This window comes from Diorhabda carinulata, chromosome 12 (genome assembly GCF_026250575.1).
Source record: "Diorhabda carinulata isolate Delta chromosome 12, icDioCari1.1, whole genome shotgun sequence".
Taxonomy (NCBI): domain Eukaryota; kingdom Metazoa; phylum Arthropoda; class Insecta; order Coleoptera; family Chrysomelidae; genus Diorhabda; species Diorhabda carinulata.
The window spans coordinates 6,227,606-6,254,484 of record NC_079471.1 but is presented as its reverse complement, the minus strand read 5'-3'; the positions used below and the strand labels follow the sequence as shown (position 1 = coordinate 6,254,484).

Below are 26,879 nucleotides of genomic sequence, written 5' to 3'. Positions count from 1 at the left end.
ACCACATATTCCCTTACAAAATTTAGTAATTACATATATTCCATGTTGGTAAGGTGTCTTGTTATTTGATGTATCTTACATTTAATAGCCATTTCTGTGGATACACAGATTACAGATTTCTATTATAGTCACATTTTAAAATTAATTAAAATATTTAGGTAGGTAAAGGTAAAGAAATGAAACACGTCATATAATAAAAACTTAATGAATCATTGTCAATAATATACAATACAATCAACAAAAACGGCAATAATAAATTATATAACCTATAAAATTGTGTGTAAGTACTTAAAAAATGTCCAAAGTTTTAGATCCTTAAAAATTCAATTGAAGATAGAGTATGATAGTGAAAAATGATTAACATGTCAAAGTTCTAAATATGTCACACATACTTAAAAATATATTTACTAATATGAAGTAGTAGATCTTTTCATTAACTTGTCCTAGTATATATTTGTTGCAGCATAATGTCACCAATAAGATAACGCAATTTAAATTCTTAGTATATGTTTAAGAGAAAAAAAATTACAAAAAGAGGGAAAAAGAAAGGAATATATAAAAAGAAAAAGAAATTACATTTATCAATATAAGAGGACTTGTTAATAATTGTTCTATCACAATTATAATAGCACTGACATTTTAATGAGCTAAAACTTCAGACAGGCATCTAAACAAACTCCGCGTTCCTCCAAGATTTAGTTGTACATACTCCGGGGCCTCTCCACCAATCATTAATGTCTTCATAGTGTCTTTGTGATGATTGAGGCGCGTGCATCATTGCGCACAAGCGACACCAAAAAAATGTGTTAATAAATTCTCCCGTACCTTTCCATTTAAAGTAAGAATTGTACAGATTGTTATCATTATCAAGTCTGTGGAGGTAAGCTGCTAATTCTTGGGGTCCGGCGAATTCATCTACGTGAATATAGGAACCTGTAATAAAACAAATGTATGTAGATGTATTAACCATAAATATATACATTTCAAATCTTTACAGGTTGCTTATTATAAATAAAATCGTGTCAATTTAATACAGATTATATTCATTTATGCAATATTAACGTGCCCACTAAAGTTATAATCTATTTTAATATTGTGTAATGAAATTTGCTTACCTTCTGGTGCACTTCTTTGGTAATCTTCAGGTCTAGCTCCCATAACAATAGGAAGAACATTTTGTCCCAATCCGTTTACATAAAATTTTTCTGTTATGTAATCTCGACAATTAGAATTCTCAAATGCCAAATAAAATTTATACTCTTTCTCTAATATCTCAAAACATTTTTTATCTGATCTAGGACACTAAAATAAAGACAAGAGTTAGCTATAGTGATTACGAATCATTAAAAAAGTTTATTAAGAAGAAAGGTTAGTGAATTTTTTGGTCTATCATTATAATCATATACAATGTATATAATTCATACCAATCTAGAGGGAAACATATACCTGTATTCAAATTAGGTAATGGGAAAAATGTTTAAAAACATTTTAAATTAAATTTTAATTCAAAATTAAAAATCCCGCTATTCGTCGGCCAAGAGCGCCACCTAGGTACGTTTTATATCGCGATGAGAGAGAAGAACAACAACTGTTTCTCTCGTCTGCCACGTCCAGATTATTGAGTTGCGTGTCTGGTGTGGTCTGTGAAAGTTACTAAAAACATCAGTATTATCTGAGAGAACTACTTGTATGCAACCATTAATACACGTCTAACAGTGGCGGCGAGAATAAATTTTTTCTGTTACAGTCTTAAATTTTGAATGCTATTTTTCTTATAAAATTAAATTAAAAATTATTAATATATTCGAGAATGTTAAATATTGACATTTTAAATTTTTTAAATATACTTTAAATAAGTAATAAAACATTAAATCATAGGAACTTGAACATGAGTTATTTGATTAGAAGTGATTAGAAAGAAATTTATGGAAAAGTAATTATAAAGTAATAAATGTTTTTGGTTCAGATTAAATGGCTGATTTTTTAATTTTTTAACGTAACTATGGTTGTATTTCATGAAAATTAATAAGATACGATAGCAGTTCCAAAATATTGTAACCATCACTTTTTTGGTGCATTTCATGACCTTTGCGTTCTTTAAATGGACTTATTTTCTCTTGAAAAAATTGGGGGAGGTGGACCACTGACAAAATTTAAACTTTTTTACAAGCTTAAACCTCAAACGTCGGGTTACACTACAGACGATATGATTTATTTTTCGTTTTATAGATGGCGTTTACCAACAAACTTCGGTTTAAACGTTACCGGTGGTGAGGAAGTAGTTTAAACTTCAGAAGATCCGAACCCAACTTTTTCCAATTGTGCAAAATACCATAGTTGAATCTCCAATTTTAGCCAAGGTTGTAAAATTGGCCGTAATTTAATATTTTCTGGAGTAGTCCCCTTCACAGGACCTCCCGCTTGTGGATCATCTTCTAATGATTCTCGTCCTCAGCGAAGCAATTTGAACCAATTATTATTTGTTGAAAATGATGGGCACAAGTCACCGTAAACAGCCTACATTCGGGTTTTGATTTGTGTTCTCTCAATTCAGACATATTTCAATAATACTTTATTGAGAGATCGTTCGAGCTCTACTATAATAAAATAGATCGAAGCAGTCAGTTGAAATTTTTTGTACAGCGTGTTGAAACTTTGCACCACGTTATTTAGTGAATAGTATCGTGTTTTTATCTTGAACTTAGATGTGAATTATATGTCCACAAAAAGGAAGATACCAATATAAGAAATTGTGAATTTTTGAACTAATTTAATACATCAAAATTATTCGACAATTTCATTAAAATCGCTATTAAATTTCTCTGTATAATTCAATTATTCCATTTGTGAAACAAAGACAATATCATGTGTATTTACCTTAAGTGGTCCGCATGTACCATAAATATCTACTGAAATATATTTACCAAGCTCTTTGGCATACGATAAGCGGCCGTTACGGGCTCCGCAGTTCGATACGAACCATGCTACTTTTTTTGTTTTATTAACAGTATAATCTTTATTTTGGACTTTTTGTCGAACCTAAAAAATAAAAAGCCCTATTACGTAACATTACTTTCCAATATCTTACTTTATATTACTATTTTAATTGAGAGGGCCTCTATCAAAGGAATGATCAATACTGTTAATGAAATTGCTAAAGAGATGTCAACAACGATCACCTAATTGGATTGTTCCTGTGGCTCTAAGCCCTTTCTAAAAAACTACCATTTACTTCTAATACACTCAAACCAAACCTTTCATTTCCTTCATCCTACATTATACATTCTACCAACCCTTTGTCATTTCGACACGTCCTCATTCGTCACAGCTTCGCGCGTAGACTCCTTCTTCACCCCTGAGTTCTACGGGGAATTCTGGAAGTCTTTTTATAGAGTTAGCTTGTTGGCTATACACTCTTGTCTTCTTGGTTGTCTGGACGTCTTAATGTGAGTGTGTTTTCGCTGCCTCGGGTAAACCTTTTTCAACCTTCTTCGGCAAGAAAAGATCCAATCCGATAGGATCTTTACAGCGGTCCCGATGTTTAACTCGGCACTTTACACAGCTTAATCTAAAATAATTTATATTTGTTGTATGCTGTTCATCAATTTTTTGTCACGTTTTCATTTCTCTAGATAAGTTTAGGTAAGATTTCAGTCTTCGTCCAATGTTCAGCCAACGCTGGAAAGTGAATGTTGGAGCAAACTTTGGACGCATCGTGTAGTTGCAGTGCTGCATCCAGCCTTCCTTCTAATGTTCAGTCGTTCAGCGAATGTTGGCGCAAACTTTGGACGCATCGTGTAGTTGCAGTGCTGCATCCAGCCTTCCTTCTAATGTTCAGTCGTTCAGCGAATGTTGGCGCAAACTTTGGACGCATCGTGTAGTTGCAGTGCTGCATCCAGCCTTCCTTCTAATGTTCAGTCGTTCAGCGAATGTTGGCGCAAACTTTGGACGCATCGTGTAGTTGCAGTGCTGCATCCAGCCTTCCTTCTAATGTTCAGTCGTTCAGCGAATGTTGGCGCAAACTTTGGACGCATCGTGTAGTTGCAGTGCTGCATCCAGCCTTCCTTCTAATGTTCAGTCGTTCAGCGAATGTTGGCGCAAACTTTGGACGCATCGTGTAGTTGCAGTGCTGCATCCAGCCTTCCTTCTAAAGTTCAGCCGTTCAGCGAATGTTGGCGGAAACGTTGGCCGCATCGTGTAGAACATGCTTTATATTACGTTTCAATTATTTCATATATACTTTGTCTAATTATATTTTTGATATATGACTTTAATTATTTTTATGAATAGTGCTTTTGTGTTTGTATACAATAGAGTGGTGGAAGTATAGTAGCGCTGGCTTTTTGTTTTTTTGGTAAGTTAGTTCTAACATATCGAGAATGTCTTTCAAAATCGATTGTCATCTCGAAAAACATAGATGCTTTGCATCATTAAATCAGATCGGCGTGTGACTTACAAATAGAGATAGTATGAACATTTGGGTGGCCATAAAGCACGTCGAAAAACTGAATATTTGAAAGATAGAAACGTCAAATTAATATCTAATGTCTTTTTCCTGTTTTCCATTGTCAAACAACAAATGCGCTGACATCGGACACCTCAAGAAGCTGTTGAATACCTCAAAAACCATGTTCGTACGATATCAGCTTTAAGAGTGGAAAAAATGTTTCCAGAATTGGTTACAGCGTATGCAAAAATGTATAGACCTTAATCAAATATTTCGAAATGCGATAAATCAGTTCGCCTCGTACTTAATTTCTGTTTCAATTTTTATAAAAAACTTAGAGGCAACCCTCGTTATAATATAAACTTAATACGAACTCTTCAGTCGGTGAAAGTTGGGACAATCGTATATAAAAATGATTTCAGTGTACTACTAATCTTACCTGTGGGTCATAATATGTCCACCTTTCGTAAGGGGCTACAATATCACTGTCTCGCCTATAAGTGGCGGTCCAATTGATGATATCGGGAAATTTCACACCTTGCGTATGATACGGACATTCCAAAAAGTATATGATCCATATCTGCAATTAAAAATTAAACCATGTAATCTAAAGTAATGTTTCATACATTCATAATTGTTAGACTGAAACAATCTTTTTAATAAATAGAGAAATATAAATGAAAAACTCTTTTTTCTACTTCTGTGCGTAAAATACGTACTTTAGACACACTTTCCAGTGCGTAAAGAAACATTCTGGGAGGTCCCAGGTTCAAGTCGCGCTGAATATTGCATGCAATTCGTGTCTGAAAGCTTTTTTTGACTCATGTGCTCAAGGGAGGTTTTCGAGTAGAGAAAACCCTAAATCTAAACACCAAAGAAGTTTATAATCTCCAAAAATAACGTTTTAGGCGGCAATGTCTTCGAGGAGGACGTGGCGATTCGTAACTGTTAATTCTGCAGAATATGTGAAAAAACTACGAGATTTTTTTTAAACCACGGTTACATCATTTTGAGAGTTACATTAATAGAGCATGAATGCGACTTATCATACATCCAACGAACGTTTACCTGTTGAAATTGAACTTGCGGAGAAGATATTTCATGGCCTCCTTCAGTCTACGTGAACCATCTGCAAGAAATGGGTAACAGATCCGACGCTATATCTGTCTCAAGTTTTCAAAAATAGAACTACCAGGTTTCGAGATGCCAGCCGCGAGATAGTGGCCATTTTATCTGCTTTTTATTTCAAATAAACATTTGTTTCGAAAAATTTGATTTGTTTCTTCCGTGGCAATATTTATCTGACAACCTACACTGCCGGTCCCCCTCATAATCCAATCATTAAATTTCAAAATAATAAACTTTAACAACTTTCTCTTCCATATTGTCAAGCGAAGATCGAAACGATTTCTTACTTCATACGAACGAATGTTAAAAGTTAAAACTTATAATTACTTAATGATTTGTTTATTATTCTGTAACAGTGAATTATTTATTCGATGTTTATGATTGTAGTTTAGTCCCAGTTAGTTTGGTAGTGAGACGCAAAAAGTTTGTTTACGAATTGTTTTGGTTCTCGCAAATTCGGACTACTGAATTTTAAAACGGGTGAATCCAAGGAACTATTGGTTGAAGCTCTTGCATCAATAACAAGTTTTCATAGTCTAGGCAAAAGTTGCCCTACCATTGCCGCCGAATTAAAAATATCGCGAACTATAATTATAAAAAATGTACATCCACCAGGAGCTTTGGCAATAGAAAACGTTCGGCCTCGAAAATCTACATTAACGTATTGTACTGATCAGTAAACGTGATCGACGGGGTCAGAGATAGCAGCTCAGATCAATGAATCTAGGGATCTGCCTTGGAGTACTACTACAGTGAAAACAAGATTGAGAGAAGCTCAAGACGTCAAAATAAAATTAAGAAGTTTCAGTGGGCTAAAAAACATATGAAGTCTAGGAGAGAGTTTTATGGAATGATGAGACAAAGTTTGAGGTTTTTGGGTCTGAGAGAAAAGTGCGCGGAAGGAAGAACGGATGCAATCCACGACGGAATCTCGGTGATGGCTTAGGAATGTTTTTGAGGAAGGCCGACAGGGACTTTGAAGATAGAAGGCTACAAAAAATATTAAAGAAAAATGTAGTAGATGCTGAGCCCAGCGATTAATTAGCAGATAATTTATCTTCTAGCATAAAAACGATCTCAAACATGCCTCGAAACAGCGCATATAGTATTTTAAAGAATAGGGAGCCGTCACAGACGCCCGATGTCAACCCAATTGAGTGGTTGTGGGCCAGGGAATCAAGAAGCAGCGTCCTACTCCAATTTCTCTTCTTTGGAATACCCTGAAAAACTAATTGAAACAAATAGACGTCGATTATTTGTCGAAATAGCTATAGCATGCTGAAATTGTGCACCGAAATAATAAAAGCAAAAAGGGGTCACATCGATGAATTAAAATATTTAAATATGTAATAATTACAATCTTTAACTCTATTTTTATTTTTATTTAAATATGTTCTTCAAAATATAAATATCAAAATCGATCGTATTGTTTTTATTTGTTGTGTATCGCGTAAACTATAGGGTGGGCAAAAAATTTTGACCGGTAGTGTATATTTTACTCACAGTTTGTATTGGTATGATGAATTTTCGATTTTTCACCTACTAGCTCAATTTTTCTTACACAATTGCAAAGAATATGAAAAAATAATGAATCTAATCATGATAGTCAAATATTTTGATTGCATGGCATTATCGTCAGTCTTTGACTAGTGTACAAAGTCTACATTGAATCCGATCGTCCAATGTAGGGCAAAATTGTGGCCAAAAAGACAGTTGCAGACATACAGGTGTTAAAAAGTATTTTTTTATTTGTTATGTACTCTAAAAACGCCTACGTAAATCACGTATAGGAACTTAATTTCTTTTATATGTATATACGAGGATATATTGAAAAATTCTTAGTCTACTATAGAATCACACAAAATTTCAATGTCAAAATATTTTATTACTCAACATATTCTCCTTTTAATTGGATACATTTATTACAGCGAACCTGCAACCTCTCTAGACCTTTCAAAAAAAATGTTTTCAAACCAGACCTCCACAGCTTTTATTACCTCCTAGTTGGAAAAAAATTTACGACCTACGAAACTTTTTTTCAGTTGAGGAAAGAGATGATAGTCGGACGGAGCCAAATCTGGTGAATAAGGAGGGTGTTCTAGTAATTCAAACCCTAAATCACGAATTTTTTGCGTGGCAACATGAGATTTGTGTGCAGGAGCGTTGCCCTGCAAAAACAAAACACCTTTGGATAGCTTTCCGCCTCTTTTGTCTTTAATTTTTTCCCATAAAGTGGTCAGTAATGTTGAATAGTAATCTCCAGTTATTGTTCTATCCTTATCCAAAAAATCAGTCATGATTACTCCATGGCAATCCCAAAAAGCTGAAGCAAGAACTTCTTCAGCAGATTTTTGGACACGAAACTTCTTAGATCTTGGAGAACCATAGTCTCGTCATTCCATCGATTGTTTCTGTTTCTGGATCGTAGAAATGTACCCAGTCTCATTAATAGTAACAATTCGGTTTAAGAAGTCGATGTTTCTACCCTTGCACGCTTTTGGTCAACATTCAAACATTTGGGGATCCATTTTGCAGCAATTTTTCTCATGTCCAAATTGACGTGATCTATATGATGAACGCGCTCGTATGAAATATTCCGTACTTCAGATATCTGTTTTAGCCCAATTCGACGGTCTGATAAAATCATGTCATGAACTGCATCCATACTTTCGGGGACTGATACAGAAACTGGTCTTTCTGATCGGTCATCTTCCATGGAAAATTTACCTCTTTTGAAGCTTGCAGTCCAATGTTTGACGGTCTCATACGAAGGACATTGATCACCAAGGGTTTTAAACATATCTTCGTAAATCTGCTTACCTCTTAACCCTTCTAAATACAGGTATTTGATGAAGGCTCGATTTTTTCTTTTAATTTAATGCGTAACTCTGGTTTACTTTTTCGACGTCAAACTTTACACTGACACTTCTAATAATTTATTGTTCGTTGCTATGGTAACGCAATATTTTGTTTAAGCATGGAACTGGTCCAGGCTAACTAGATATCAATACATCCTCGTATATATAAAGCCCTCAGCTACATTTACCATAATTTGATGTTTTTAAGATATCTACTAATATGTTTTTATCTATTTCACAAATATTTTAATCATTAAATATTAATTATTCTTTTGAAAATGCTCCCAAGGAAGGAGCGAAACGTTAAGTTATACATATAAATGTGATATTTCATCGAAGTTTTATTATTTTATCCAAACAACCTACGAACCCAAGAAATTAGAGAGATTATATACATAATTAGAATTAACTTCCAGATTTATATCACTTGGAATTATTCTCAATGAATATTTTTCTATTCATAAGGATAAGAGTGTTTTGTCAAGCAGAAGCGCCATTATTATCAAAAAAAACTGATAGGCTTCCATATGTAATTTATAATTTCACTTTATAAATCGTATAATTTAATATTTAAACATTAAGTTGAAATTTTGTTTTTAATTTTAGTCAGTGGAAAAAAATTTACGGGCAGGAAGTAAATTATGTTTTTGTTCATTAATTGCTTTATTTAATAAAAGTTTTATTTCAACTTATTATGTGTTAATAATTTTATGAAAGAAACTTATGATATTGATAAGATAAGATGAATTTGAATATAAATAAGACACATTCTGTTAGCTTCTACTTTTATCGAATTGCAAACTACTTGAAAACCTTCGATTAGTGGACACAAATATTCGGAAATATTTTCATATATGGTACAAATAGAGTGTTCTTTACCTGTTTCATAGGTCGGTTGACACCTGGGTGTATAAAATGATCTTTATATAAAATGGCATCCGCAACAGTTGCTTTACTTCGATCATCAGTTAACGTACATCTGCTCACTGGACAACCAAGAAAAGAGGCTGGTCCCGACTTCTGACCCCACGCACCCAAACCGTTGTAAGCCAATATAACTTTCTCCGGCGTATCAAATCCTGAAAATAATATGTATGAATGTAAAGTTAGACCATACTAATGTCAAAAAGAACTTGCGGGATTTTATATTCAAATGGTTGTTTGCAATGGCTTCGAAAAAACTAGACTCGAACTCAACCCAACAAATAAATTAAGTTGAAAAATAAAAATAAAAAATAATTCTAAGCATAAAAATAAAATTACTGATGTGTAGATTAATGACACTATCAACCGTGGGGTACTTTGTATGACACTTTTTTGCGTTTTGTAACTAATAGATTCAGTGGGACTTCCTTTTTAAGACGTAATTCGTCCACTAGCTTTATCTTTCCTATTCTCATGCGAAGGAAACAAAAAGAAATTCATCAATACTGGAAAATCTAATCAGGACAATAAGATATTAAAAACATCCCAATCCCAGCCCTAATTTTCTCTCTCTCTGTACTAAATTATGTTAAACGTTTAGGAAGGTTAGGTTAGGTTTGAGTAGCTTCAAAGTACTTACCACGAATAGCTTTTAAATTATTAAATAATAATATTTTGAGAGATCTAATTCAAATTTTATTATTTAAAACTCTACTATTAAAATATTTTCACCCTGTTTATAGTAAAGTATTACCATTAAGTCACAGTTAATCTATCCCCTAGGCGCTGTTTGATCGTGTCAGGCACGTTTCGTTCAACGGAATATTGCAAAATCAATAAATTAATTCTGGAACGTAATACGTAAGTAGAAAATACCATTTTGGGAGTTCAAGGTTAAATTTTATGTCCAATTTCGCTATTTTCCATTAAGATATTATACAACAATAGGAAAATACAACCAATAAACATAAAATAATAATCAGATAACTATATTATTCTTATATTCATTTCCAAGCATAAAAGACCGAATTATTTGTAGTAGTTCAGGCGCTGGATCGAGTTAAGTATGCAAAATGTGAGGACTGCCAACTATGCGCTCAAATTTTTTTACCTGAGATCCTAAATCAGGGATGGGGCCATCTCCGGCCCGAGACCAGCAAACAAAAGTTAAGTACAATTTTCTTTTTATCAGAAATTACATTTTCATGAATTGGCAGTAAAGGCAGTACACGTCGGGCATAAAACTCGTAAGTCCGACTGTCGTCGAACGCACTACCCATTTGAGCCAACTATTTTTGAACACCAGCAAATTGGGATTTTATAAGTCGTTATCTAGGACACAATACCCAAATATAGTTGCCCACGCCCAGAAAATAATGGCTATGTTTGGTACAAGCTGTTTCAATAATGAAACTAAGCAAAAATTGTCTTCGTAATAGGCTTTCGGATGACCTCCTTTTTCATTGTTAAAAATTTCAGCATCACAAATTTTTCGGCTTATGATGAAGTCATGCAGAAACAAAAACAGTTCCACATGTCACATGTTCCCACAAAGACCAGACCCATAATTAGTATTTCAGAAAAATTATGGCAATATTTGTATTTTAGTAAATAATGTAATGCCTCAACTTGGCCCGCCATATATTTCGTTAGCAAAAATTGGCACGCGAAGAAAAAAGTTTCCCCATCCCTGCCCTAAATAATCGAAAATCACATGTTGCCGACAGCTGTGCTGGTCCCTTTCCCTTTTCCCCCACCCTTCTCTCTACTCGGCACGTTGCTGATGTGGTTCATCTGTAGCTGAATCATAGCGCTTAGAATAGCCAAGAAAAAAAATGCATAGCCCATAACGGTTTATTTTTACTTATCTAAGTAATAATATTTAAGTATTATTGCAGTCGAGTATTTTATTTATATAAAAGCGGGGATAATATCACTACAAATGATAAATATAAAAAGCGAAAACTAAGCGAAAGTCTTTGAAAATATGGAATTGAAAAAGCAAATTTTTTTCAAATTTATCGCATTAAGTAGAACTTTATATGTAATAATCGAATTCTTCTACAAATTCTGCGCATTTTTAGGTTTGGCCTATCTCTTCAAATAAGAGGTAGGGGAGAGTTGGAACCTAGTTATAAAAAAATACCCGTAAGTCCGGTTTTGCTTATTCCACCAATAAAAACTTATCCTTTTCATGTAATCACAGCTTCTGGGCTGCATAGACCTCTCAAAAACAAGTCCTTTTTCTATTTCCACTATCCCACCATTGTGCGATGTTGTACGAGTGTATGGACAAACGTTTCGAACTCTAAGTTCTTCAAAGCGTCAAACAAATTTGTTTATATACTCTTTTTAAATTACTATTATAGATTTCATTATGGGAATACAAAAAATGATCACCTTGATAATCTTCTGGCACGTACATCAGCTGCTCTACAATTCGATCTCCATCAGCTTGATCTGGAAATAATCTAAGAGGTCCTCTATTATTTCCAGGAAAATCAGTACCGCCTTTCATGAACCAGGGCTTGCCTTGATTCCCTCTTGAAGTAGAATCTTCTTCATTACCGATTTCCGCCGATAGATCCAAGTGATTTGAAGCGGATACAAACGGCTCTGGAAAATGATAAATTCATTCATTTGACAGTGATGCGGAAACAAAATACATCTTGGTATAAATTATAGTCTATTAGTGAAGCCAACGTAAATAACTTGACTGAAAGCAATAGCAATAAGATCCCACAGGTATTACGGGCGATGCTTCCATTTCATACTATTGATATAAATTATTTTATATTATTAGAAAGTATTATCAATTTTTAAAAAGGTTCTTCCGTCAAATCGCCAAACAAACTTACCGATGCCAACTGTATCTGAATCGTCTTCATTGTTCTGCAAATCGGAACCTGTACCTACTCGAATCCACGAAAATCGATGATGTATCGATATCAGAATCGAAACGCTAAAGAATAAGAGAATTATTAGAAAGAGCCTGCGCGCCGATAGTCGCGGAGGCATTTTCAGGGAGAATCCATTACCTAAAAAAAAGATACAGATCAGTAAGAAATACTAATAGATTTTAACTTTATTAAGAATGACGCTTCATTTTCCGAAACTACAGAATAATTTGCTAGAGTAGTGGTGAATATACCTTTCGTAGGACCTGAGCCTTTTTGGAATTGATTATAGGATAATAGAGAAAATTATAAAAAAAAGGACAATCTTCAAAGCTCCTAGAAACCTATAACCAAATCAGATCTAAGTAAGAACCATTTACCTCCTCAACGGACAGCCGAAGACGGTAGGTTTAACAGATGACGTGGAGATGATGTCACGTCCAGGACGAAACCTCTATGCAAAATCTCTCGAATTATGAGAAAGTTCGGAGCTACATCTGAGGATCCCAAGAGCCAGAGCAAGAAAAGCAGACATAATAGGTCCCTTGGATCGCAGTATATGTAACATTCTGACCTTGAAAATATCTTCATACGAGGACAGCTAGTAGGACCTGAGCCTTCTTTGCAATTGACTGCAGGATAATAGAAAAAATTATAAAAAAGGGAGCAATCTTTAAAGCTTAAGACAAATATAGATACTCCTAGAAACCTATAACCAAATCAGATCTAAGTAAGAACCATTTACCTCCTCAACGGACAGCCGAAGACGGTAGGTTTAACAGATGACGTGGAGATGATGTCACGTCCAGGACGAAACCTCTATGCAAAATCTCTCGAATTGTGAGAAAGTTCGGAGCTACATCTGAGGATCCCAAGGGCCAGAGCAAGAAAAGCAGACATAATAGGTCCCTTGGATCGCAGTATATGTAACATTCTGACCTTGAAAATATCTTCATACGAGGACAGCTAGTAGGACCTGAGCCTTCTTTGCAATTGACTGCAGGATAATAGAAAAAATTATAAAAAAGGGAGCAATCTTTAAAGCTTAAGACAAATATAGATACTCCTAGAAACCTATAACCAAATCAGATCTAAGTAAGAACCATTTACCTCCTCAACGGACAGCCGAAGACGGTAGGTTTAACAGATGACGTGGAGATGATGTCACGTCCAGGACGAAACCTCTATGCAAAATCTCTCGAATTATGAGAAAGTTCGGAGCTACATCTGAGGATCCCAAGGGCCAGAGCAAGAAAAGCAGACATAATAGGTCCCTTGGATCGCAGTATATGTAACATTCTGACCTTGAAAATATCTTCATACGAGGACAGCTAGTAGGACCTGAGCCTTCTTTGCAATTGACTGCAGGATAATAGAAAAAATTATAAAAAAGGGAGCAATCTTTAAAGCTTAAGACAAATATAGATACTCCTAGAAACCTATAACCAAATCAGATCTAAGTAAGAACCATTTACCTCCTCAACGGACAGCCGAAGACGGTAGGTTTAACAGATGACGTGGAGATGATGTCACGTCCAGGACGAAACCTCTATGCAAAATCTCTCGAATTGTGAGAAAGTTCGGAGCTACATCTGAGGATCCCAAGGGCCAGAGCAAGAAAAGCAGACATAATAGGTCCCTTGGATCGCAGTATATGTAACATTCTGACCTTGAAAATATCTTCATACGAGGACAGCTAGTAGGACCTGAGCCTTCTTTGCAATTGACTGCAGGATAATAGAAAAAATTATAAAAAAGGGAGCAATCTTTAAAGCTTAAGACAAATATAGATACTCCTAGAAACCTATAACCAAATCAGATCTAAGTAAGAACCATTTACCTCCTCAACGGACAGCCGAAGACGGTAGGTTTAACAGATGACGTGGAGATGATGTCACGTCCAGGACGAAACCTCTATGCAAAATCTCTCGAATTATGAGAAAGTTCGGAGCTACATCTGAGGATCCCAAGGGCCAGAGCAAGAAAAGCAGACATAATAGGTCCCTTGGATCGCAGTATATGTAACATTCTGACCTTGAAAATATCTTCATACGAGTTATGTAGTCATTTAGTTTGAGGTAGAATACAAAAGAAAGAAATTGAATAATGATGCAACGCTAGTAATTTTGCTTCGATTGATTGATATTCAATTCGTTCATCGAAACTATCTTCGAGAAAAAGGTTATAATATGATAAAAACCAAAACCTGAACAGTAAGGACTCCTCAAAATATTTCTTCCGCTACTGTACTAGAAAATGTAACTTTTGTCGTTTTAATCAAGGTACGTCATAAAAGGCTTCGCTTGAAATTATTTTTGATTTTTCATTGTTATATAATTATAAAAACCAAATATAGGTAATGCGTCATTACTTAATGATACCAAGCATGACCTGACGTGCAGGTATCTTACTTGACTTACTTATCAGCTTGCCGGTTGTATTAGTTTCACAAATTTCTTGTTAAGGTATGATAGTAAAAACTATAAACAAACCTCAACAGGAAATACGTTTCGTTCCAGGACATTAAGACCTTTTATTTCGCGTAGAGCATCAATCTATCAACGGAAGGAAACGCATCACTAGCTAATACTGTTATTTCTGGGGATCTTCAACAAAATTTTATAGGAACTTGGTTCTCGTGATTTTTATGCTCAAGCTAAATAATTATAAATTAGATTTTAAATAGTTTAAATACAAATGTCAATAAACTAATTGTCAAAACTATATATCAATAAAACTACATATACTTGATATACCTGGTTAATTAAAATTAACAATAAATAAAATTAGTCATAAAATTATTACCTTAAACTAGAACATGAATCTGGCACGCGATGGGCGTTGAATACGTTTAAATATATATTCGTATCACTTTTCTGACAATACTGTGAATGATTAGTTGCCAACACATCAAATCACAGGAGATAATTCACAAATTGATTATTTCTATTGATTTAATGATAAATTTTTCACCTAATGTCAAGAATATATAAAAAATACATGTTGAGAAATATAGATAATGATAAGATTAAAATGATAATATATTATATCATGTGTGTTTGAATATAACGCAAGCTTTGTCATGTTAATTTTTGGACCGACTGCCGCAAAAAAACTACGAATATAAATGTTTTTAACTTTTTATACTTTTTTTTGATAAATAGACCTGATTTTAGGTTTTTTTTTAGAGAAATTTAGTTTGAATAAACACGTAAAAATATGATTTGACATGACAATTATTATATTAATCAATAGATCATCAATTTTAAGTATTATAGCACAATTAGTAATGAAAGATCTTGAGGAAACCATCTTCGTGCTACAGAAAGTGTCCATCAAATCCTTTACGTTAATGAAGGAAAGAATTTGTAAATGTTTAATTAAAAAATATTTCTAAAAACAAATGTTTTACATACTGTAGGTTCAAAGAAAGAAAATGATTTCGGTGTACTACTTGAGTTACTTTTCATTCTAAGTCCACTCGGACAACTTTTCACTGAGCAAATTTTTCCCATTGTGATTCAAAGTTTTGTGATGATTTACACTTTATAATTACTTGCAAAAAAATTCTTACAAATTCACAATAATAAATTAACATTCAGCTTTATCTCACGGTAGCTTTTCTAGGTTATATTCAAAAACTTATTTTGGACTAATGAATAGTTTAGATTTTGTACACCAATACTTCACTCTATCTAAAATAACTAAGTTTATATGATATCTCGACCTACAGGAGCGCCATTCTAGTCATTTTGAATTAGAATTTACCGTCTACAAGCGGACAGTTTTTTATACATAAATATTTTTCCATTGTGTAGATGATTACGTTACTGCTGTACCAGAAAATGGAATAAAAGACGTAAATCAAAAATTCAATTCTCAACTTCAACTCACAATCGAAATCGAACAAAATAATAAAATTAGTTTTCTTGATATACAGTATATATGACAATATACAGAGTGTTACAAAAATCATGCGACAAAATTTAGGAGGTGATTACACGTATGGATTTAGTCTCTCCTATAACAAAATTTCCTCGGCCCACACTTTTCCGAGATATCACCCTTAAAAGGTGATGACTAAAATTGAGTTTTTATTTTTTTTCTAAAATTTCATTAAAGCTACAAACTTGAAAATGTCCTGCTCTCACAAAAGGATTAACTTCGGGTATTTTTTGGGTCCCGTTGCTAATATGGGACACCCCAAAAATTTTGGAAGACTGGGAGCGCCATCCTCCGAATATACGTTAAATTACTCTTACTGTCTAGTTTGATTGCTGAACTGCCACTAGTTCAGTAAAATCACTGCGCCTGATCCACAAAAATTAGTTATGTCGCTGATTTTCTGGATTTAGGTGCTTTATCGATACCGCTAACCGATATATTTTTATTTAAATTTTCAAAATTCCAAATTTTACAAATAACTCGAAATCTAAGCCAAATTTCGGAAAAAGTAAAGGGACCAAAAATGTAGTTTAAGACCTTTTCTACAAAAAAGTTTCCTTGTAATTTTTCCCTAAGAGCTGTCCTTTCTTTTTAAAATGCGCTCAAACTTCGGGGTCGCATCTTACTAAAAAGTTTTCGCGCCACGTAGAGTCTAAGGGAACTTACGTCCCCGGCTGATAAAGAAACTGCTGTATCTCCTCGAAAGCTCAACATTTCGGGAGTTAGAGTCTTTACTGTTCAACTGCATTTGCAAAAACAATCGAACTACCGGCAAAATTTGATATAATCCACTAGGTAAAAAAAATCACTGTTTCGATTGACATTTTTGCCAATCGAAATGAGTAAAAATAGTACAAATTATGATGCAAATTGCAAGAATATCTCCACTCAACCATAAATAACATAAAACTCCAATTGCCATAGACCTCAATTGATTCTAAGTTGATTAGAATTGATTTTCTTTTCTGTTGCGATGTCTAGAAAACAGCCAAAACATAAAAGTAATAATGTGAAAAAGGCTTGGGCTGAATGCAAAAGAAGCAGTCAGAAATCAAACAGTTGGCATTTGAGCCGCTGCTGGAAATTATCGAATTCCCAGATAGACATTACAAATGTTTTTACGAAATGAAAACTTGGAGCCTGAACAACTAAACTAAATTTGGGAGCAAAACTATTTTAAGAAAAGAAATAGAAACTTAATTGGCCAAGTAGATCTTCATCATGGAAGCAAAGTATTACGGACTTACATGTTCAAAGAATGGCTTATAATTTAGCTCTAAGAATCATAATTCAGCATCCTTTCAAAGCTGGTGTAGCTCTTGGTTGGATGGATTTTTACACCGTCACTGAAATCTTTTGTCAACGCGAAGACCAACCGGCACGTCTTTTGATAGTTTGCTACGATTCAATAAAATCAATGTACAAGAGTTTTTCAACCTTTTGGAAGCTGAATACGACACCTTATCGAATCTTCAATGTTCAATTGTTCAAAGCAAAGTTGTGGAAGTTATTAACAGAAAAGGAAAAAAGACAAATAGCATCGCTTACATCAGCTGCAACAAAACCTATTTACCGAGTGGATGAGGCACTTTATAGACTTCGTAAAACCAGCCGCTGATTATCCGGTATTGTTGGTACTAGACGGACACTACAGTCATACTCGGAACATAGATGTGATAAGGCTAGCCAGAGATAATCACATCTCCATCATTTCTCTCCTATCACATCCTTTACAGCCTTTAGACAATGAGTAGCTTCAAGGCTTATTATAGCGAGGAGATCAGGTGCTGGATACGTGAAAATCTAACGACCATTTCTCAATTTGGTCAAGCCGAATTAGTGGGGAAAGCATTTTGAAAATCCCAAACTACAGCATCAAATGGATCAGAGTATTTTTCCATTTAATCGTAACTGAAGCATAAGAATCCTACAACACTTCATGCAACTCAACACCTGCAGGCTCTGTTGTTTTAAATGAATCACTGGAAGAAGTCCTGGACAATAAGTCTCAACCAGGCTGATCGAATGACACTGGACCTCAATTTGTAGCAAATTTGACAGGAAGGTCAAAGGAAGCTGGTGCAACTGAGTGTATTTCAAAGAATAAAGCAGGACCCTTGAAAAATTTCGTATCTCCTTTCGACATATCGCCATTACCAACATTGAGAAAAGGAAGGAAGCTCCTCTCCTTACAAAATGGAATTGGAAACATCAATACAAAATATAAGTAACCAGGGAAAACGGAAACTAGAAATAACAACTACAAATGGAAAAAAAAGTCCAAAAGATGCCAGCGCCTAAGGAAAAACTGCTCGGTTGGAAGAAGGGGAGGATTAGGAAGATTTGGATGATTTCTTTACAGCTGATGAGGATAACGACATGGAAGAAATTTGTGGCATTCCAGACGATGAAGATGAGGTATGCATGGTAATTTCAAAGACGAAACAAAAGGTGAATTATGTGTCTAGTGTTTAATGTGTGATAGTTGGGCACATAAAAAATGTGCTGGAGCTTAAAAAGACGCTAATGTTTGCTGTTTTTGTCACTAATTTATGCTTGAAGTTAAAAATATTTTCGACCCTGGCCAATATTGCAATCACCTTAGTCCACAGATGGAGGAATTTTTATTTTTAGTTATGTATTTTTTATGAGCTTTTATATTGTATCAAATCCAAAATACTACATCAGTAAGTAACAACAATCTTTCGAGATACATGTGTGCTGAATTTGATATTTATTCTTCTTCTCTATGAATCGTATTACATTTTACATCTTTACTGTTTTCCACTCAATTCATTCAAAAAATAATAAATTATGGCGTTCATTTTCATCTCTGCGGCTATTGGTTTTGGTAAAAAATTACTACCATGTATATCGGTAGAAATTTTCGGGTGTTGTCGGAGTTTTTTTGAGTACGGCTCGTTGGTTGCCATACTTTTTTTAGTTTTAATCCGTTTACAATCAATTCTGTCTCTTCTTCTTCCGACGCGAGGATGTTCACTGCTAGTTCTTCTACGACTAGCTTCCTTTCCTTCTCTTCTTTGAGTAGGTACCTATACCCACTCAATCTCTTTATACTCGCACTTCATCGATTTTTCTCTGCACTACCTGCTTCCAAATTGCTGTCCACATGAGTGGTTTTGCCTGTTTTTTCAGTTCTTCTATTCTTATCTTTCCTAATTCTTCTTGAACTTCTTTGTCCGTCGTGTCGTCTTCCTCGGAGTATTGCCTCTCTGGTTTCTTCCTTTTTTCTTGTTGATGACTTTTACATATTCTCCTTCCAAGGGGCAGTCTTCAGTTTGTTTTTCTTCGAGAACTCTGGATTTAGTTTTTGGTTACTCAACTTCTACTGTAGAAGTATCTGCGCCTTTGTTTTTCATTGTGTTGTGTCATTGTGGCCTCATAAAACCCAAAATAACATTGAAACTAGCGAAATGTCTATTTTAAAATCAATTAATACCTCGAAGAGACCAAAAATCAAAACGATTTATATACAAGAGTATTAACAAAAGGTTAAGTATAATTTGTAATTTGTATGAAACGATAGTTGCAATAATATTTTTGTGACAAAAAATAAGAAAAAAAGCGAATTCACTTCGCTCAGATAAACCTAAACAACCACTTACCATCGCATACATTCTAATTGTATAAATAAATATTGTCTTAACCGTACACGATAACGAATTAACCTACAGCCAAACGTTAAATAACAAAATGATTAAGTAGAGGGAAGGTAAGGTATATCTACACTTTGCGATAAATAAATATTTTAAAAATAATGAATTTTAAACAGTTACTATACTGTTCCACGTTTTTATCACCATCAAATTATTTTCCAGTAACCACTGGCGTTCAACAAAAACTAATTCCTCCGTAGAACATATTGATTATTGTTTAAATATTAAATACAATTATTTATATAAAATATAATCTGACACACGCATTATTATTCTTAACCTAGCTGAACGCGATTCATCTCAGAGATAAAGTACATTTATTATTATTATGAACACGTCTCCGCCCTGAATCCGGCCCTGCCTGGATTTAGTGGATTTCTAAAATTCCATGTTTGTTTTTTTATATAACTTTTTATTATAGCAGTCGGTTTATTTACATTGTTTCTTTTGTATATATAATTGTACACACGATATATTCCATATATTTATACAAATGTTATTTCATACGAAAATACTCGAGTTATAAAATTTAGAAATGTATTTATTGTGGTTCAAAACATCCTGCGACTAGGGAAATCCCAAATTAATATGAATTCGTGAAAAAGTTTCAGCAGTTCTTATTGTTTGGAAAAAAAAATTCACTTCGTATCTGAAAGAAAATCAAATACAGGTTAAATTTTTGACAGATGCAAATGGACATTGGATAATCACCCTCAGTGAAAGTGTTGTTAACCTACAAAAAGTGGATACACGATAATTGTTTAAACCCAAAAAATTTCACATTCTTACGCCTATGATATGTTAAATTGTTAGTGTAAAATTAATCTGAAAATATAATGAAATTCGACGTAATTTGGCTGGTATTAATTTGGCCGTTTAAACAAACTGTTCAACAACTGTAACATTCATTGATAAATAAATATTATTTTTATTTGTGTGTAAATTGCTTTGAGGACATGGATAATTTGATATAAAAACTGTTGTATAATTTTTATTAATTTGAAAAAATTCTACGATTTACTCAAGCCCTTATAGTCAAGTTCATTTTTTGACTTTCGTAGAATCCACTTTATTATGACAAGAAGACCTAACAGTTTGTTTCAATTAATTTATTTGTACCGCAACAAATAATCTTCATGAACTAATCAATTATCATTGAAAATTTCGTATTTTTTGGAAGGTGAACTATAACTCACCGCTCTTGTTTTTATACTGATTGATTTCGATTCTAATAAATAGGGTAGTCGAGTGGTAATTCAGTGGAACATTCAAATTTATAATATTTATTGAAACTTTCTCTTTAAAGATAGGCTAATATATTTACAATGAAATTCCAATGCGGTATAGATATATGCCTACTATACGAGGATAGTCTAAGAAGTATCTGGCTTGACCTAGAGATGGCGGTAGTTGCTTGAAAAATATTAGTATTAGTATTAGAAAGTACACAATCTATACAGCATATGTTTTAAGTTTGAAGACACCACGTTTTTTAGTATTTGTTTGGCAGCTATCAACAGTGAACGTTTTCAGTGAATTTGTAAACGTGGAATAAGCTGAACTAGATTTTACTCTGGGTGAGACTGCTTCGTTATCAACAGTAAAATATTAGGTAGCAGATTTTAAACGAGGAAATACGACTTGTGAAGACCAGCATCGCAATGGTCGACCAAATAAGATGATGACTCCAGAAATATTAAACAAAATCCACAAAGCGGTGCTGGATGAACGTCGACTGAAACTCCGCGAGCTAGCAGACATAGTAGGCATTTCAGGAAGTGCGATACATCGCATGTTAACCGAAAATTTGGACATGAAAATGCTGTGCACAAGATGGGTGCTGCGTTTGCCCACAATGGAACAAAACCAACGTCAAGAAGATGTTTCCATCGAGTGTTTGGCAATGTTTCACATAAATAAAGCCGAAATTTGCGCCGTTTCTTTAACCATGGATGGAACGTGGGTTCATTACTTTACACCCGAAGCAGAAGCACAATCAAAACAAAATGGAATGAAAAGGGAGAACCGGCTCCAAAGAAGGCGAAGTACGTTCCATCTGCAGCAAGGTCACGGCATTGGTTTTCCGGGATGCGCGTGGTATAATTTATATTGACTAACTTGAAAAAGGAAAAACTTTAAGCCGCGAGTATTATGCGTACTTATTGCAACGTTTGAGCAAAGATCAAGCCAAAACAACCGCATTTGACTAAGAAAAAAGTGTTGTTTCATCAAGACAATGCATCAGCTCACACATCCGTTATTCTAATGGCCAAAATTAATGAATTAAAGTTTGAATTGCTACCTCATGCACCTTAATCGCCAAACTTAGCTTCCTCGGATGATTTTCTGTTCCCAGACTTGAAAAAATCACTTGATGGTCAGAGATTTTTCCCACAATTTAAGAATCTTATATATTTTATATATATATATATATATATATATATATATATATATATATATATATATATATATATATATTTCTAAAATTTTTGTGTTTTCTTTGTTGGATCAGGTATTTCTGGGAACATTCTCGTACCGTACTCCAAGGAGATGTGGATTTACGGGGGAGATGTCAACCCCCTCCCTTTCAAATAATAAAAATTGGCGCAATTTCGATTGTATTAGTGTAATTGGTTTTGTTTTATACTGTCAATTGCTTCTGATCTATACCGCAAATACTATAAATACTGAAGTTCATCATTTCGCTGCCTAAAATGGGCAGAAATGAGACAAAAGGTTTGACTTACCGTTTTGCACATCCGTCACGATATCATGATTAACCCTATACATATTATTAATTATTTGGTTAAATTAAAAACTTACCGAATATGCTTCTAACTTGTGCAAATGTTAAAGTTTCAAATATCATTTCTCTATTGCTTTTTTTTGGTTTATTTATTTTTTTATTACCTATTTTGCTTTGACTATTTTATGAAGAGATCCACGATGATTTTTTTATTCTGTTTACATATTAATTTCAAGAATTTTACATCTTTTGCAGAGATTAACTAAACGTGGTGAAGTAAAAAATTTACTAAAGAATCGATTATCGTATATAGGGTCATAAAGTGGGTAAATTAAAAAAAAAAACCCTTATTTTATATTTTCAAATGAGCTTTTAGTTGCGGTCCTCAAATTTGAAAATAATTTCCGCAGTTTTTCGAGGTCACTTTTATTATAATTTTTCCCCTGAAGTTCTAATACAATCCATACAATGTAGTTTTCAAATCAAAATAATTACTGTATGTTTGGGACATAAAAAGATAAGTTTCCACCGAATTTAGTTGAAAAACAAAGATACAAAATCCAAAAACTTATTATTTTGAGGTTTTTTCATTTCTTAGCATTCTAAAAGAATTGAGCCCTAAAAAAAGTTGAGAATAACAACTTATCTAGGTTTCAGTTTGTATCGTACTATTTACTGTATATAAATTGTTGTTTAGTTGCCAAAACTGAAATTATAAAAAACTTTTTGTTATTTTAAAAAATGATAATTTGGCATGAAAGGCTCTATCGACATTTTTCAGGTCGCTGCCCTATGTCCCTTCTGTTTTATGTAAATTTAAGTTATTTCCATTATCAGACCCACTAAATTATTAAAAAATGCAAATGGTTCGATTGAATGAAAAAAATTACTCACAATACAAGATAACTGGTACCAAAAAAACAGGAAATGTATTAGTAGACGTAGTTTGGAAAATATTTAATTCTTTTATCCAAACCCTGTACAATTTGATACAATTTATTCATAAATTTGTTAAGCTCGCTACAGGGTGTTTCAAAAAAAGGTGATCCCGTCTCTAGGATAGATAGAAAACTGAAAACTATTTGGGGTTTGCTCCGTTTTCAAGATAAATGGCGTTAAAGAAAAAAAAATATGTATATAAAGAAACAACAACATCCAATAAATTCGTTCTTATGTCTCACTCATAGAGGGCGCTAGTTACACGGTTCGTACCAAGTAGTATTGAACATAACTTTTCCAATATTAGATTTATTAAGTAAAATTTTAAGTGAATTTATACATTAATTTTACACTAAAAAGGTACTCGATACCGTGTACCGTTCTTAGTCCATTAAAATGTTACGATTAAAAATAATAATTTATATATAAATGAAAAATCTGTAAAGAAAAAAATTGAAATATAACAAATATTTTTTTTTTTGGCACAATGCGCCCCGGCACTTTTGGAGCGCTCTTTGAGGCACAGGAATGAATGGAATTCAAAAAATCCACATATAAAATTAATCCTCAAAGAACGATCTAAAAGAATGTTCTGAGGTAATTTTATTGAAAAATCAAAAAATAAAAAGTTATTGAGCGAAAAAAGAAATTATTGACAAAATTTTTGCACTTTTTTGTTCATAACTTTTTAAATTCGCGGTTAATGGCAAAAAGTGTTATAGACAAAATTGTAGGCAACGCGATTGGCCATAATTTATGTCTTCACGAATTTTTCGTAGGGATAATAGTTCGTGAGTTATCGTCAAAAATAGCTTTTCACTCCTTTATTTAAGATGGCGGCCGAGGGGCAAGGTGAGGAACTCCACAAATTTGGGGTTAAGCTTTCCTTGACCGCCCCACACTTCGATAAAATAAAATTGCGTCCTCAGAAAAACGAAAGGTCCATTGTAACATTTCAATGGACTATCTCGGAATATTTTGATTTGAAAATTATGAAGTAATAACCGATGCTGGTATAAAGTTATTCAAGTTATTAATTATTATCATTATTAATTAGCAAGTATTATGTGAAATGAAAATTTTTTGTCGCGTAAATGAGACTCCATTGATAAAACGGATACATTTAAAAAAAATTCGGACTAAAGTCTTTTCATGTCTTTCATTTGTTTCATACTAAGGCCCCAATAACCCATAATTATTTAACTATGAATAGCATTTTCATGGAAAACTGTTATTCATTAATAGTTATGACTTTGATACAATAATAATTTTTTACTGAGCAAACCCCAAATATATTTCAGTTTTCTATCTATCCTAGAGACAAGATCACCTTTTTTGAAACACCCTGTATATGCGTTATCACTAAATCTATAAACGCATTAAATAAATTTCAAATTCAATTCAATCCTTCATTAAAAAAAAAACAACTCATAATAATTATATTCAATAAGATCAATATAAACGACTAAGATAGATAATACCTACTTTTTTGATTTTATTAAATCGAAAAAATAACTTCACAAACACTCAACATCCCCTACTTATATGATTTTGTTGAACTTTTTCATAACCTATTGTTTATCGAACAGTTTGAAGAACTAGATGAATTGAAAAATATTATCACCTACATGCAACAATGTTTTTCCATCTCTCCGTTCACTGTTATACAAACAAAACGCAAACAGTGTATATAGATTTGAAAATAGTGATAAATGCGAACACAAACTAAACACCCAACAAATATTTCTTGTTCATAAACTGATATAAAGGTGACTCACCTCTTCAAAGGGTTGCTACACCTTTCAGACATGATACCGACTGTCTGTCACATCTTCAAGTTTGGAAAATCCATATTTCCACATAGGAAAATTCGCGCTTGCGTCCGATCACCCTTAAAACCATCCGAAATCGAAATGTGAGTACAAAAAGGGAAGAAAACTGTTTATTTTCGACGTCATTTTAGTTGTATTTTGAGTTCATACTTTTGCGCTGTTCAGTTTATCTTAGTTAATCGGTAATTGTTTGTATTCATGAATGTGTGACAATCTTTGTAACGGTTTGATTAATTTCCAATTCCAGAGAGGTGTCAAGGGTTATAGGTATTCGCTGACCTGTTTTCATTCATATCCTCCAAAACTGAATTATAAAATTTTCATTTTACGAGTATACAATAAGTTCTAATTCTATACCAGTAGTTTTAAATACGAGGAATGATCAGAAAATACATCTAATGAATTTTTATATAAATCTAGTTTGACTCAAATTTCTTCACATTCACCTTTTGCTGCACTATAATAAAGGTTGAGCCCCGGTGCGGTCCATAGACCCGCAACTGAACTTTTCCTACAGCCCAGAGCGGTCATATGGGACTGCACGACGTATTTTATTTCAAATCCTCTCCTCGGCCCAAGGGGCCGTATTTAAATATGTTATATGGTTTGGTTGGATCGTCTGGGTCCTAGAAACATTACCCTACACTTGGTCCATTGGATTTTTTGCATGATGTACTCTAATGTAATACAGAAAACTTTACTTTTCATATTTTTTTCTCTTTTTTCATCATAGTTCAAATAATATTTGCTTAATTTTTCAATTTGTGCTACCTTGATTTTTGTACCCTTTACATAAAAACATAAATTATCGTTAAAAGGATAAAAAGCAAAAAATTTCGTATAGAAGGTGCAAAATATGATATTTTTTATGTACAATCCAAGGACCGCTCTGAGCACTGGGGAAAGCGTTATCTTTAACTTTACCTCGGGCCCATAACAAACATCATTTTTTTTTCCCCTTAGATCCACACTTTATATGGAGTGTAAAACTACAAAAAAAAATTTTGGGCCCAAAGGAAAGATTGGTAGGGGCGTGTTAATATACTAAAGACCAAGTCTGTTATTTTTACAAAGAAGACTGGCACTCCAGCTAAGGATTTCGTCCTGTTTGGAAGAATTCACAAAAACTTAGAGCTCTCTTTAAGACTCGTAACAGCTTCTTAATGCTCAACTCAATACAGAAGAGGGTATACAGTATATACTCAATACAGTTCGACTTACACGCGATTCAGAGATGATCAGAAACTTGGACAGCTTAGAGCTTAGAGGAAAGGCCACCGACCTCACTTTGTTTAACCGTTACTACCACGGCTATTTCGCCTAAAGCAACACACTAACCTTACTAGTACACTTTTAAATACGAGGTGTGCACAAAAACACACTCACCCTGTATATTCTATGGCATAAACCGTCAACAAACCATATCCATGATTAAAAAAAAATATGATAGCATAATTAACATAATATAGAAAAGCCGTTTGCGTTT

At 33.7% G+C, this 26,879-nt stretch overlaps 1 protein-coding gene across 4 annotated transcripts; it reads right to left on the bottom strand.

Moving 5' to 3' along the window:
- Positions 1-191: 191 nt before the first annotated feature.
- Positions 192-25,441, bottom strand: LOC130899920 (glycoprotein 3-alpha-L-fucosyltransferase A-like). 4 transcript variants are annotated; one of them, XM_057810109.1, is made up of 8 exons: positions 25,340-25,441; positions 12,216-12,395; positions 11,758-11,973; positions 9,313-9,512; positions 4,887-5,027; positions 2,878-3,039; positions 1,116-1,302; positions 192-933 (listed from the first exon to the last, which is right to left on the bottom strand). In XM_057810109.1, exons 2-8 carry the CDS (start codon positions 12,373-12,375, stop codon positions 668-670), a joined length of 1,332 nt encoding a protein of 443 aa, XP_057666092.1. In that variant the 5' UTR covers positions 12,376-12,395; positions 25,340-25,441; the 3' UTR covers positions 192-667. The 4 variants fall into 4 exon arrangements, with proteins under 4 accessions (XP_057666092.1, XP_057666090.1, XP_057666091.1 ...); XM_057810107.1 differs by lacking the exon at positions 25,340-25,441 and adding an exon at positions 19,826-19,961; XM_057810108.1 differs by lacking the exon at positions 25,340-25,441 and adding an exon at positions 14,675-19,116.
- Positions 25,442-26,879: the final 1,438 nt, after the last annotated feature.

Excerpts from the sequence above, each read along its gene's own strand:
- LOC130899920 (XM_057810109.1), bottom strand. The coding sequence starts at position 12,375 with ATGCCTCCGCGACTATCGGCGCGCAGGCTCTTTCTAATAATTCTCTTA. Across the intron at positions 3,040-4,886 it reads GGACATATTATGACCCACAG|GTTCGACAAAAAGTCCAAAA; the intron begins GTAAGATTAGTA and ends TTTATTTTTTAG. Across the intron at positions 934-1,115 it reads CCAAAGAAGTGCACCAGAAG|GTTCCTATATTCACGTAGAT; the intron begins GTAAGCAAATTT and ends GTTTTATTACAG.